Source organism: Coloeus monedula, assembly GCF_965178545.1.
Source record: "Coloeus monedula genome assembly, chromosome: 1".
Taxonomy (NCBI): domain Eukaryota; kingdom Metazoa; phylum Chordata; class Aves; order Passeriformes; family Corvidae; genus Coloeus; species Coloeus monedula.
This window is the reverse complement of record NC_138781.1, coordinates 86,374,665-86,389,234: the sequence shown is the minus strand read 5'-3', so window position 1 is coordinate 86,389,234 and position 14,570 is coordinate 86,374,665. Positions and strand designations below refer to the sequence as shown.

The window sequence follows — 14,570 nt, the reverse complement described above, 5'->3', positions numbered from 1 at the left end:
CAATTGGGACCAAAAGGGGGAGAATAGGTTTCAAATATTCTGTTATGTTCTGCCTGCAACAGTATCTTGAATGTATCTAGCACATGTTAAGGATGCACATAGCTCGGTCCCTTACAAAATTAAATTAATTACATCTTGGCTTACATATTCTGTGAGCACAGCACCTAAAAATGCTATTAAACAAATATTTGAGTACCTCACTAAGCAAAATTGTAATCAATTGCAGTTTGTCAGAAGACAGTGTTACTTCAGAGGAAAGTTTCTATGAAGTTTTCCAGTCTGTTCAATAATGTGTTACTTGGTGTATAAGGCTTTAAAACAGTAAAGGGGTAAACCCACACTTTTCAATTTAAATAGATAATTCTAGAATCTTCCTTATATTACGCAATCTCAATCTGCTCAAGGACAAAATTTCTTTGGAGGTTCACTAAGTCTTTGAATCTCAGATCAGCAGTGTAAGTCTCACAGCTATGGTTGACTTTCTAAGCAAGCCTTAGGTGCTCCTCTGCTTTGACTAGACTGCCATACCCTATGCACATGTCATATAGTAGATATTAAATAATTGTTTTTCCAGTTGAATGGAACAGAATGGAATTACTCTTTATAAATTATTCCTCCCTCTACCCCATCTTGGCCTCATGTTCTGTATCTACAAAAGAAAATACGGCCTAGTGCCACAATTCAAAGACTGAGCACAGCAGGCCGACTGCCCATGCAAATGTCAACAAAATAAGGCATTTCAGTAATCATGGTATTTCCCTCAAAGCTGCCCCTGATTTCAGCTCAAATGCTAATGCAGATGAATCCAACAGAAGCCTATTTTATTAGTCCTCTATGTGAGAAGATGGATGCAAAGGACAGGAATGGACATAAACATTTCTTTTAAAGTTTTAAAAACTTGAAAGAATGTTTACAAAATTGCTTTTTAATGTCAAACACAGTCAGAACACAGGAGCACATTCTCAAGGCCCTCAGAATCAGTGTAGTGTTTGTATCTATGAGGCTGCTGCAACACATGTAGAGAGCCAAAGTCAACGCTGGAAGAACTTCATACTGATTTTGCACATCTCTAGTTCACTAAACAAAGCCCAGCTTAAGGGAGAGAAGTGCCATCAAGATATTAAATGGCGCTTGTTAAACACATGGAGATTAGAATATGAATGCCATATGAGCACAAGTTAATAGATGTATGTGCCCCACTGGTGAGTGGGGACAAGATCAAGAAGTTCTTACTAGGAATGAACGCAGAACTGAGTTGGAAATGCTCCCTCTTCATGGGCAAAAGGACAAAGCAGCAACAATCTCCAAAAAAAAAAAAAAGAGCTTAGTAGCACAAGAAAGGTCCTTCTTAACCCTCTTTTTGCATGGTTTGGAGTAAGGGAAAAGAATGAAAATTAAAACAACACCAGAATCACATTAAAAGGAAAGCTATAAATCAATTTTGTTGCTGCTTTTTTATATTATATTACATTTATTCAGAACAATTTTTAAAGAGAAGTGTTAAGCCACTGCAAATATTAACCTTGAGTTTATTGTAATTGTCACCTTTGTCATTTATCTGGGTGAGATTTAACTCATAGAATTCACCCTTCCAATTCATGGACTTTTAAAGATGTTATTTGGCTTTTTATACTAGCAATAATAATCCTAAAAGAAAAGATTATACCATTAGTGAATTAACTTTTCCAAAGCAAAATTCTGCAGAGAAAAATACGTCAATATAACTAATCTTAGAAAACATTTGTTTTCAAGGTGGGAAAATAGACATTACAGGTAAAAAACAACCACCCTTTGAAATTACTCTAAATAATTTTATCATATAAGTAGTTTGATAAGAAATAGAAAAGAAACTAGGTATCCTGTTAAAATCTGATAGGAAAACCTCAGGAAAACGGCATTAAATGCAGTTTTCTGAGCTTGAAAAATCTATGCCAGCTCATTTTCATGAAATTCACATGGAATCAAAGGTTTTGGGAGACAAATGAATGCATTTGGACTTACTGGACACACAGTAATGCTTTGCTCCCATTGACTCATGCTCAGACTTTCTTCCAGCGTTGTGCATTTCTTCATCACCATGTCCCAGCCACAATAAGGGTCTTGAGATCCAATGCATGCACTGTGGATGAAAACCAATCAGGTCACTGGGACATTTATCTCCATTTGCACTGACCAAATATCTCTAAATAACTATGTAGCATCTCTTCATATTTCATAGGCAGATAGTGAAATTGATCCCTGTTGTGGTATGGCGCAGACAAAATGACAAAAAATGAGGAAAAATGAATTTGAATGCCTACACAAAGCTAGGATTTGTTTTAAGTGCATAGTTGAATTTCTGTCTGAATACATGATATGTTGTCTAGACTGACTGTTGCACTTAATTACTAGAGAATTACAGAAATTCATAAAAAAGGTATATTGTCTGCTCCAAGTAAAAATTTCAGGAGTTACAGTTCTTAGTCTTTTCTGTCAGTTTTGGAATTATAGGTATCATCTTTTTCAGAAATCAGACGACAATGTTTGTTCTTTGAAAAATAATTAGAAAACCTTCTGATCTATTTTCTGCACCTGTATAAAACCTCTGGAAGTTCAAAGCAGCACTGGTGGCTGCCATCACACCTCTTACATATCACATGCTGCCCTCATCATTCTCTCTTAGTGGCACATGAGGAGGGAAAGAAAAGGATTAGAGAGAAGGATGGCAGTCCAGTTTCATACAGACTCTGAAAGACCCACTGCACAAAACTAGAAGTTCATTTCTCTAACAGATAGCAGGTTTCTCTTGCTAAGGTCAAACATTAACAGTCCAGGCAATAGGTCTCCAGCTTCATAGCTAAAGATCCATCAGAAAGGAGGTGGAACTCCCATTATAGTGAAGCACAATATAATTGGTTTAACACTTGTAAGAATAGCTATAAATTACACATAAAAATAATGCATTCAGACACTTTGTTTAGATTGTAAAAATGTTAGACTGATCATTTTTGTTCAACTCAAATCCATGGGCATTATCCTTCTCTCTTTAATTATCTGTTCCCATCACATCTGTTGACTGAAGGGCCACAGAGATGATTAAGCAGTGAGTAGAGGCTGAGAGCGCTGGGAGAACTGTTTAGCCTAGAGAAGGGAAGGCTCAGAGAGGATCTCGTCAATATGTACAAAACTCTGAATGGAGCCTGCAAAGAAAAAGATCCAGGGTCTTCAGTTGTGCCAAGCGACAGGACCAGAGACAGTGGGCACAAACTGAAACACAGGAGATTTCAACATCAGGAGACACTGTGACAGTAAGGGTGACTGAGCACTGGTTCAGATAGCCCAGAGAGCTTCCAAAGTCTCCTTCCTTGGAGATATTCAAAAGCCATCCACACATGGCTTTGGACAGTTGGTTCAGGGAGGTCCAGCTTGAGCAAGAGATTGGAGCAGATGACTACTAAAGACCCATGCCAACCTCAAATGTTCTATGATTCTGTCCTCACTAAATGTGTTTTGCTTGTGATAATTCCATTTATCTCCGGCATTCCTCATGTACTTCCATGTTAACACCTGACCAAATGCAGACTTACAAATTCCCTAGTAGGCTATTTGCTAATACCATCACAGAGGATTCTTAGCCCTTATAAATTTCACAGAATTCATTTCCACATTACACTTGGCAATGGGGGTTGCCAGTATGATGTTGGAGCATAGCTCTCATCTGCAAAATGGGCACAATGTAAGAGGCATAACATTCAAAACTCCATGGGTACACCTAATCAGGATTCCAGTCCAAAGATAAAGCTTTTGGTTTAGAAATTCAGTGTTCAGAAGAGAGTTCCCACTGATGCTTCTGGCAGCTGTGAGCACTTAGCATTTTTGTAACTCAGGCTACACATGTTTCCATTTAATTATCTATAAAGTAAGAAGGAACATTAATGCAAATTATGGGAGATTTTAAGTGTCTTGCAGTGCTTGCAAGACATGATGTCCAGTATTCTCCTTCCGAGTAACTCTGATAAAGCATGTGTTTTATGAGAAAAGAGTACAAAAACAAATTAAAGGCTGACATAATGCACAACTGGCAATGTTAACAGTGTTAACATTGAAATGAGAACTTACGCCTCAAAGCTGAAGTGTTCGCTTTTCTAACTTCAAAGTGTTCATACTTATAATGCAGTTATTATGCTTTAGAAACTTTTTATTAAAAACAAAAATATTTCAAAGTCAGTATCCTTTCACTTAGAACCATACTCACTCTTTTGGGGGAGTAAGCTGATCCTTCTCCCACTCTGCTCTTAGACCCCATTTCCTCTTTTGCTTTTGTTCTCATTTTACCTTCCATTCAAGCAAATCAAAATGGCTTGCACCTTTCATTACGTGTCACTCAGAAGTTTCAAGCAAGGTGCTAGAAACACATTTTGACTGTCCTTACAATTTTATGGTATCAGAACAGATCCTAGTTTCATGGGAAAAAAAAGTTTTTCTACTGCTAGGACAAAGCATGTTTGATCACTCTGTGAACACTGAATGGGGTTATTTCAGTAGCTGACCAGGTCTGGAGTGCTCTACGGCAAGGTAAAATGAGGTGAATCTTTTCAGAATTTAGTTAAGAAGATCCATTGAGCAAGTGAAAACTATGATTTTAAGAAGCTATTAACTCAGCTAATCTCATGAAGATGACAAGAGGATAACTTCAACCACAAATTAGAGGCATTACCATTCTTCAATAATTTTTCACTTTACACTACAATACAGAAATTAATCCTCTAGGCATATGAACTATTCCAAACAAAGCAACAAGAAATTTTGTCAGAGAAATGTTCTTCACATGAGAAACTCTAGTTTTGCTGGGGTTTTTTTACTAACATGCTAATTCATTGTCCCAGTCATTATTACATCTAAGTCTCATACTGTAAAAAGTTTTTTTTAAATCTTATATTCAGACAGAAAAAAAAAAAAAACCCAACCAAAAAACCCACACTACTAAACTGTAGTTCAGTATCATCAACCTCTTTCAGTTCACCATGTCAGACATATTCTGCCCTGTTCTCAGGTATTTGCACAACAATTCTTTTCTGTTCTTCCCCCTGCATCACATCTTACAGGGTTTTCTTATTTATTTTTTTCAGATCACCAATATCTCTAAAAAGTGGATATAATTTCTTTAAAATTAAAGAAGTCAGGTAATATGAGGATAAGTTTTTATCTGTACTGCCTAATTATGCCACCTTTTAAAACCATTTTCTTTCCTTCGAGGGATGATTCTTTTGATTTAATGTGTGAATAACAGCAGCTAATTGTTTTTATCTACTAAGCCTAGATAAAGAAACAGATAACAAAAGAAGCTAACAGATAAAAAATCAGATAGAAAAAAGCTTATAAGTATGAAAATATCAGAACTTCTATTTGAAATGTGACATTTAAAGGGACTAAACTTGCAATTATGTGTCCTTTGGAAAATTTCATACTGTTTTAACTCCTTTTTAATGAATCTCTCTCCCAAGCAACAGCAGTAAGAGGAACAGCTCCAATGTGTGCATGAAATAACAAAAGAAACTATACAACATGGCTGTCAAATTTATGTCAATTTCATGTAAGTAAGGAAAGTCAAGAATCAGATACTGCTACACATCTTTATCTCCTTTTCCTCCCAAATCTCTGTCTAAATTAAAGCCATTTTAGGTGCTGCTGTTGAAAAAATTAGGTAAATAAAGTAGGTATTAGGTCTTTCATTTGACAGGGCCCTTTCAGACTGTCACACCACAAGTAGCAGAGCTGGATAATACATTTTGTCATCTTATCTCTAGTACAGAGACAAGGTATACCCAAGAAGTATACCTTACATCTCAATTTCAGCAGAGAATGAATGTTTTGTCTGTTAATCCCAGCAGGCACTGGCCCACATCTCTAAGACTTCACATGATTTGTCCCAGCACTGCTAAAACTGTCAATTTTGTGCAGGAAGGAAATTCAGGAATAAAATTAAACTGGTTAATTCGAAGACTCTTGATGCTACTTACGCTGTGGAGTCAGCACTCTCTGCAAAAACATTCAACAGCTTTCGGCTTCTCCTGACTGATTCTAATTTTGCTCTGTGTTGTCACTTTATATTTTTTACTGAACGTAAATGATAGGTAGCAGAGTGTGTCTCCTGCAAGGCACTCATTTGGCAGTGATGGTTCAGTGTGCCTACTGACAGTGGTGCAACACCTCAGCCATGAGTTCTGACTGACTACTAACAAAACCATAAAGCCCCTCACTCTAAAGCAAGTCAGTAAAAGCAGGTCATTTCTTCAGCTATTTTATAATTATCTTCAAGTAGGCCAGCAAAACTGTTCTACTTCGGTTATATTTGAGATGATTCATTGAGTCAGAAAGTAAGGCAGAATTGAATATCATTCAGAGCAAAATATATTAAAAATCCCATACAGTTTTAAACTAAAAAGAATTTTTGTGTGTTCCAAAGTACAAAAAAAACCCCCTTCAGTTTAAAAGCTGTATCATAATACCATTAATTTCAAAGGGATTTTTAAAGAGGGGGAGAATATATTCCCATATGAATATACATTACAAGTGCTAATCAGGTATCCTCTTGAGCTGCAACATTTTATTCATACAATATATATAAATGCAAGAGGTGCATCTTCTTAGACTGTTCAAAAAACATTTTTCTGTCTTTACCTATACACAGCATTTCAAAGAACAGTCCCCTGACCCTTTCAATAATTTTCACTGAAATATCTATGCCTGCAGAGTCCCAATTACCATCAAATTTGATTTGACACTTTGAATACCAGGAACTGAACCAGGGTCACCATCTTATTTTGCAGAAGACAGATTCATCACTGCAAATTTGAACAGAAAACTGAAGCTATAAGCCTGTCTCATGTTCCAAATGCGCAGTTCTATCAATTTCTGAATGAATACATGAATCTGATAGCAGACAAAGGTACCTATCAGTCATACTATATCATTTCATTACTACTGGTTTTGTAGCTATATGCAAACACACATGTGTGCAATGAAGAACAGGCATCCAAAGATACAGATGAATGATGCAGAGGAACATAAATGGTAGGGACACAACTTATAAAAGCCATAGCAGCTCAAACTAAGATGCATGTCAAATATTCAGAATACTGCTTAACCCTTACCTGTACTGGTAAGAAAAGTTAAATCCTTTAATCATCTCAGACACTCTGAGCGAACTACCATTGCTTCCTCTTATTTTAATTTTTGTAATATAGTCAAAATCTATTTAGATACCATTCAATCTTTCAACATCTCTGAGAAAACCAGCCTTAAACCTACAAGCTCCCTTCCATCAAATCTGGAATCTGAAATTTATGTATAAAAGTTGTTTATAACACATAATTCACTGAATGTTGATGCTTCCAAGTGACTCTATATGAATCAAATGTGAAGGACAACTTTCAGAGCGTGTACTCCATCCTCTCGACGCCGTCCCTTCAGATATACATTGATAATACACAATGTACATTGATTACATACATTGATAAATCGCCTCTCAGTGTTCTCCTCTCAAGGCTGAACAGGTCCAACTCCCTCAGTCTCACCTCATAAAAGAGATGCTCCAGTCCCTACTCATTTTTGTTGCCCTCTGCTGGACCTGTTCCAGGAGCTCCAAGTCTCTCTTCCTGAGAGAGAACTGCACACAGCACTCGAGACACGGCCTCACCAGAGCAGAGAGGAGGATCAGCTCCCTCGACCTGCTGGCAATGCTCTTCCTAATGCACCCCAGGATTCAACTGACCTCCCTGGCCCCCAGGGCACACAGCTGGCTCGTGGATAACTTGTCCACCAGGACCCCCAGGTCCTTCTCCTCAAAGCTGCTTTCCAGCAGGTCAGCCCCCAGCCTGTGCTGGTGCCCAGGGTTATTCTTCCCCAGGTGCAGGACCCTGCCCTTGCCTTTGTTGAATTTCAGAAGGTTCCTCTCCGCCCATCCCTGCAACCTGTCGAGGGCCCCCTGAGGGGCTGCACAGCCGCTCTGGGGTATCGGCCACTCCTCCAGCTTTGTGTCATCAGGGAACTCGCTGAGGAGGCATCTGCCCCTTCAGCCAGGTCACTGATGAATAATTTAAACAATACTGGGCCCAGTATCGACCCTTAGGTGACACCAGCAGGCCTCCAACTAGACTGTGATGCTGATCACAATCCACCAAGAGCTGGCATTCCGCTATTTCCCAATCCACCTCACTGCCAACTCATCCAACCCCCACTTCCTGAACTTGTCTGTAAGCTCCTACAGTTACTAAGAGTAAACACACTGAACTTAGAATTCCTGGATCTTTTGATATTTTTTAAAGCAACAAAATTAATTACATCATGACCTATGAAAACCACACTCCTGTTTTAAATTTTTCTTTCTTAGGTCCCTTTTTTTGTTTAAAATAATATCCTACTAATAAAATCTGAAATCTGAATTGCAAATATGTAGTCAGGTTCATCTGGTTTACTTACATCCTTGCAAACGAAACTGAAGATAATTTTTCAGTGTATGTAATACCCAAAAAAAGAACTGCCATTTTCAATATGTGCTTGTAATTTAGTCTTGAAGACAGGAGTATGATTTATCCCAGTCTGAGAAATTTATGAGGACTCTGATTCTGGAATATTACTCTGGAATCACTAATTCAGATCAGTCCTCATGAGGTTCTGATATTATAATGCAGCAGCGGATTTCTCATATTTAAACTGGAATAAAGCCTGCATATTTTAAAATCAGGAAATCCACCTGAATATCCAAAAATAACTACTTTGGAATGATTATATAGAAATAGAAATTTCAATTCCATTTGTTGGCAAGATCTTCAGGACACCTAGTCATGGTTTAGACCACATACTAGTTATTAACTTGTATAGTATCAGTATATAGGAATAATTATTTTACTGTTTAATGTTATAGAGTATTTATCATCAGAGACAGGTTCCTACTGAATGTGAGAGTACTTCTGAGGATGCAAAATCTGCAGCTGGGGCACAATGAAGGAATGCAAAAGTGGTTGAAATTCTTAATCCAGTAATATTGCTGGAGTTCTAGGAATGAAATAAAGTATATTGTTTTCTTCTGTTAGTTAACTCAGTACCCTTTTCAGCACTGTGCTGATAGAGTTTTCTTTTTTGTATGTACAGATTGCTTAACTGATGGCTCACAGAGACACCAAAATAAGAATAAAGAAGTTTAAAGAGCAAAAAGTTAGCTGCAGCAGAATAGCTATAATAACATTATTTAGCAAGACAACCTTGTGACCCAGTAGTATCTTAGGCATATATTGTAAAAAACAATACTCAAAAATTTCCAGAAGTTGGGGGTCTTTTAATGCCAGAGAAGTCACTATTTGTACAGCTTTAGGCAGATGGCACTATTTATTTACTTAGACATAACATCATAGTAAGATTAGTTTTCAAGCCTTTCAAGGGTGTGAAACCTATCTTCTGTCAGAAATACCAATCCTTGACCCTTGCTTGTTAAGATTTTAAAGAACATTGGGCTGATGTCACCTTCCATTGTCCTTTCAGAACTAATGCAGTGAAAATTCCAGTACAAAGTATAACTTTGACAAATTTGCCTCAGAAAAATCACTGCCATGCGGGGTTGCTTTTGAAGGCTACAGCTGCCAATAAAAGAAAGTTGACAGTTTCTTTGTTTCAGGGGACAGTCTCTACCCCCGTACTACAAATCTTATTCCTTATTACAGACGCATAGAGCCTTCAAAGTAAACTGCAGACACTGAAATTTTAGACAGTTTAATAGTTATCTTCTCATGACAATTATTCTATTTATCTCACATTATAGTTAATTAGCAGATATATTAAAGTCAGTTGTGCTTCATGCTTGGCCTACTCAACTCTGAAGAAGTACAGAGAGATGGAGAATTCACAGTGAAAATAGCTCCAGTGACTAACGTTGGCAGACTTGTGTAGATGTTTGATAAACGTGTGAATTGCAATACCCAGGTGATAATAACCTGATCAAACCTTAGGGATTTACCCCAAGGAGAAGTGAACTGCCCTGCTGCTGTCTGCAACTTGAAGATGGCAGTGTTTTCGGGAGAACTGATTCTCCAAAGTAGTGACATGTCCCAAATGACTTTTCTCTAGATGACTCCTGAAACCAGCATGATTATGACAGGGTGTTCAAAACCAGTCTGACATTGGCAGAATTCTGTATGAGATACGATCCACCTGCCCCCCTCCATGTATTATTTGGAAACTGGCAATCAAAATAACTAGCATGTGCAACTCATGAATGATGGAAACATTGTGGCACAATGGAAAGTGATGAGCAACCCAAACTATGGGTGTGACAACAGGTTTTACCTGTGGTAAGGTCTGCTGTCACAGTAATAAAGTGCAGCAAACAGCATGTAAAACACCAAAAAAAACCCCAAAAAACACCTCAAAAAAAAAAAAATTAGTCCCCAAATGTATTTTCAAAGGCCTTTGTTAACAGTGTTTATGGGAGTAGTGTCATGACCAGAGTGAGTGTGCTGAAGCAGAGGGAATATCTGTCAGAGGCAGCAGCATGTCACAGGGCTCCACCACCACTGGAAAGTGCTGGAGGAACAGACTTAGGATATGCACAGCATATTGGAGTGATTATTAAGGAGATATAATAAACTACAAGTAAAAGCAATAACTATGCTTTAGAGGCTACTGTGGGAAGATGAAACAAAGAATAATGAAAAAAAATTAAAACTGACAATCTCAAAATTATCTGGACACTGAGATATTAGCTTGTGAAAGAGTCTGCTCAACAGAGGGACTGAAGTTGTATTGTCTGAAAGCCCAGCAATAAACCTAAACAAAGAGATTAGATAAGACTAGACACTGAGCACTCTGCCATTTACACAAAAAGACAGAGCAGGTGAGGTAGCACACCTTCAACCTTTTGGCTTTTTTAAGGCTGTTAATCGTACACTAGCATGCCCTATTCCTCGATAATTACGTGAAGTAGATACTGAAGAGTACAAGTCCTTGATCTGGTGAAGACTCTAGTTATCATTGATGGAATTTCAGGATATAGCTTTGGCACAGTTATACAGCCCTAAGTATGATAAATGTGAATAAATAAAATTAAAATAATCCAAAAAAACCCCCACAATGTTCCAAGGCATTACCTTAGGTAAGGTTTACCCATCACTCTGTTTACCCATTGCTATGGTATAGAAGTAATAGTTAGCAACAATAGTTAGTAATAGTAACAGAAGAATGTGAGTATTAAAGCACCCAGCAATGCAGTGAGTTAATTATAGGTGAGAGAAAGATTACATCTGCATTCTCCAAATAACCTGAGTCCCTAATGATAGATGACAAGGAAATTCATTTTTTCATCTGGATCACATCGGTAAATCCTATCCTTTTTCACAAAACAGAGCTAGAATTGCTGGTGAACTCTTTAACCAAGAAGAAAGCAAGGATGGCAAGTCTTTTGGTGCAATGAATATTTAATTACTACAAGAGAAGTCATACAACTACAAAAGACATGATTGAAAAACCCCACAAGGAATCATTTTATCTCCTTTTAAATAAGTCATTCCACTGGAAGATGAGACTTCATATACATCTGGGAAGAGGAATAAATTATCATCTGAGCAGTATTTGAGGCATTTAACTACTGTTCTACTCAGTAAAATGGGAAAGGCACCATTTTTTTGGTTTGTTTTCTTTTGTTCTAAAAGGCATTTTAAAAGTTAGACAATTAAAGCCCAATTAAAGGGAGAGGAATGAATAGCCTGCAGCCGTGCATGGGGTCTGTGATTTGAAACAGCAGTCCTAGCCTTTGAGGGCAGAAACATGTTTGTGCCCTGCAGCTGGAATAACATTGCCATTCCTTGGGAATTGTCCTGAAAGAAGCAGAGGTACCAGGGACCTTGGGCATTCACACCTCACTGAAAACAAAATGAGGCTCCAGCCTTGAAATGTCCAAAGTGGACTGCAGGCTAGTGTATTTACACCAGCACGCATCCTTTTTCAACTCACTGAACCAAGGAAAGATGAAACTTCCAAGGAAATTGAAACTTGGTCCTATGTAGGCCACTAAACCAACAAAAAGCTTGAAGCAGAGACTTGCCCATATACAACTTTTCCCTAAAGTAAGCTTGGCAGGACTTCCAATGGGGCTTCAAGTGTTCTTCTCTTTCAAAAGAAAATGCCAAAAATATGCCACATAAGACAGCATAAACAACAAAAGGGCTGGTAAAGAATTGTAAAAAGTATAATTCTTCCCTCCCCTGGTCTGCTTGTTTTCTAGGGCACAACTTTTCCTTCAGTCTTGTTCTCAACCCAGTAGCTTTTCACTGGCTTCTTGCATGGTACCAATCCCCATGGGGAGCCAGGTCCCTTGGAAATGTCCTTCCACTGTCACTGAGCCACAGCTTTACCACACCTGTGTCCTGTGGTCACTTCCCTGCCGTGAGGAACTGTGTGGTCCCTCTGACAGCCAGAAATGTCTCTACCTGCAAATGGTCACGCTGCCTTTTATGGGAGGTGTAACATCTCTGCTGCACAAATAATGTCTCTGTGAGTGTAGGAGCCAAGAAAGGCAAGTGGAAGCCTTTCTCCCTTCTTTAACAGGCCAGCTTTTCAAAGGAACATATGCTAAACAAGGTGAAGCTAAAACAAGCTAAAAGACCAACCACATGCCTCTGTCACAGTTCTCAAAACCTCATGGCTGGTTCAGTGTCTATGTGATGTAACATAAAACAATTGTACTGAATTACCAGGACCACACATATGAAAGGGAAGATACAACTAATGAGAATAAATTAACAATCTCGAATAGCATGTTTTGCAACCCAGATGTATTTTCAGATAGCCTACTGAAAAAGTTGTGTGCTGAACTTTAAATTCCTTAACTATCATAATACAGTCTAGAACCAAGTGATAATTTGTAAGTTATCCTCTTTGAATATCTGTCAGCTGCATAGCCCTTTTACCTAGTAGCATATTTACATTTATTACAGTTTGCTGATCCAACACTGCCTCTAAATAGCCACTTTTCCAAAGACTTTTAATTCTCAGTTCATCCAACCCACTTTTTTTTCTGAATCCACAGAGATATTGTTTACTCAGTTATAATACAGCTTTAAAAAAAAAAAACAAACAAAAAAACCCCTTCAATTTGTCCAAGTCACAAGCTTTAAATATATTAAACCAGCAGCTATATTGCACTTTACCAGATAACTGTTTTCTATATAAAACATTTCTTACTGTTTCACTTCACAACTCAGAATCTGCACAATGACACTTCAATGTGAATATAATTCTTTGAGAGCCTCACCTAGTCCTAACAAATTAGTACAAGTAGTCAGACACTTCTGATAAACACTGTAGACAGGAAGTCATTGCCGAGAGAGACAATTAATTTGGATTTTTTCTTGCAGTCATTTATCCTTCCCATTTTTCTGCAACCCCCTGCATGTATTTTTCTCCAGTCAAATAAAGACAGCTGATTCTTCATACCTGTATGTTTTGTAAAAGAGACATCTCTTCAGGGGGACCTTAATCACATGTTCCTGAAGGCCCACAAAAAGGACACTCTGGCTGTGCAGGATCTGAAGGCTCCTGATGGGCTCTCGCTGACTTTTCGGCAGGAGTTCAATTTCCTCAAGCAGGCAGCTGCTTGAAGTCTGGTTCATTGGGGCAAGTACTTTCTTAATAGTGCCATAGTCTGAAAAGGCAAGAGGAAAATGAGTTACTAAAAAAATTACACTAGCAATTCTACCTGCTTGGTGTCATTCAGTGAAAAAAATTTTTGTCCTGTGCTGGATGTTTTCAATGAAGCCTCAGAATGCAGGATTATTTAGCTGAAGTTTCCTAAATTGATTATAGTACAGTGACACGAACTTATAAAACTTTAAAGTCTGTTTTCATGCGATGCAATACATTAAAAAAAAAAAAAAGAAAAAAAGCTAAAAAGTTATTAGTGCAGAACGGCCTTCACAGCAGTAGTCACAAGAAAACAAGGTTTCAAAGTCTGGCTTTATAAATGCACACTCATGCCAAGGGTGACTGGTTTCAGTCTACCAGATTGTACTACACTTTACTATATTTAGAGCAATTTAAAAAGCAATAAAGTCCACAATTTTCCCAGTTTGTTTTAATATTCTTTGTGTTAAAAATTATGGGGGTTAGAGATGTATCACATTCATTTAATAAAGCACACATATATGCTTATATGCAGGTCTTAATTGAGTCTAGGTGAATATAGCAATAAATGAGGCTGCATCCCTTTTTCTTCTCTCAATTTTGACCTCTGAAAAACCATAGCTTTTAGCATTCACTCTTCACTTCTATTCTTAATGTGATTTCTCAGGAAAGACAGTTACACATTGAAAACCAGTGTCAGAATATATGAAAAGATTTATGATTCACTCCTGCAAAGTTTTTAAATAATTTAAAAATATCAAAGTACATTTGTTCTGAACACAAAGGACCACATTCTCACACTGATAAATATTTTAGGGAGCCGCAGCATTATGCAATCTTTTATGTGGCAGCAGTACTAAGGATCCAACATTGCAAACACACACAGAGATAAGGTCTTTCTCATGAAGTCTTGAAACACT

General features: G+C 37.7%; 1 protein-coding gene across 1 annotated transcript in view; it reads right to left on the bottom strand.

The window, feature by feature from the left end:
• The window catches only part of SEMA5A (semaphorin 5A), a gene marked incomplete at both ends in the record, with an annotated part of 312,885 nt that overhangs the window by 76,104 nt on the left and 222,211 nt on the right, over window positions 1-14,570 (bottom strand). Inside the window, 2 exon segments of the mRNA XM_082293006.1 lie at window positions 2,002-2,119; window positions 13,465-13,672. Coding sequence (XP_082149132.1) covers window positions 2,002-2,119; window positions 13,465-13,672 — 326 coding nt within the window.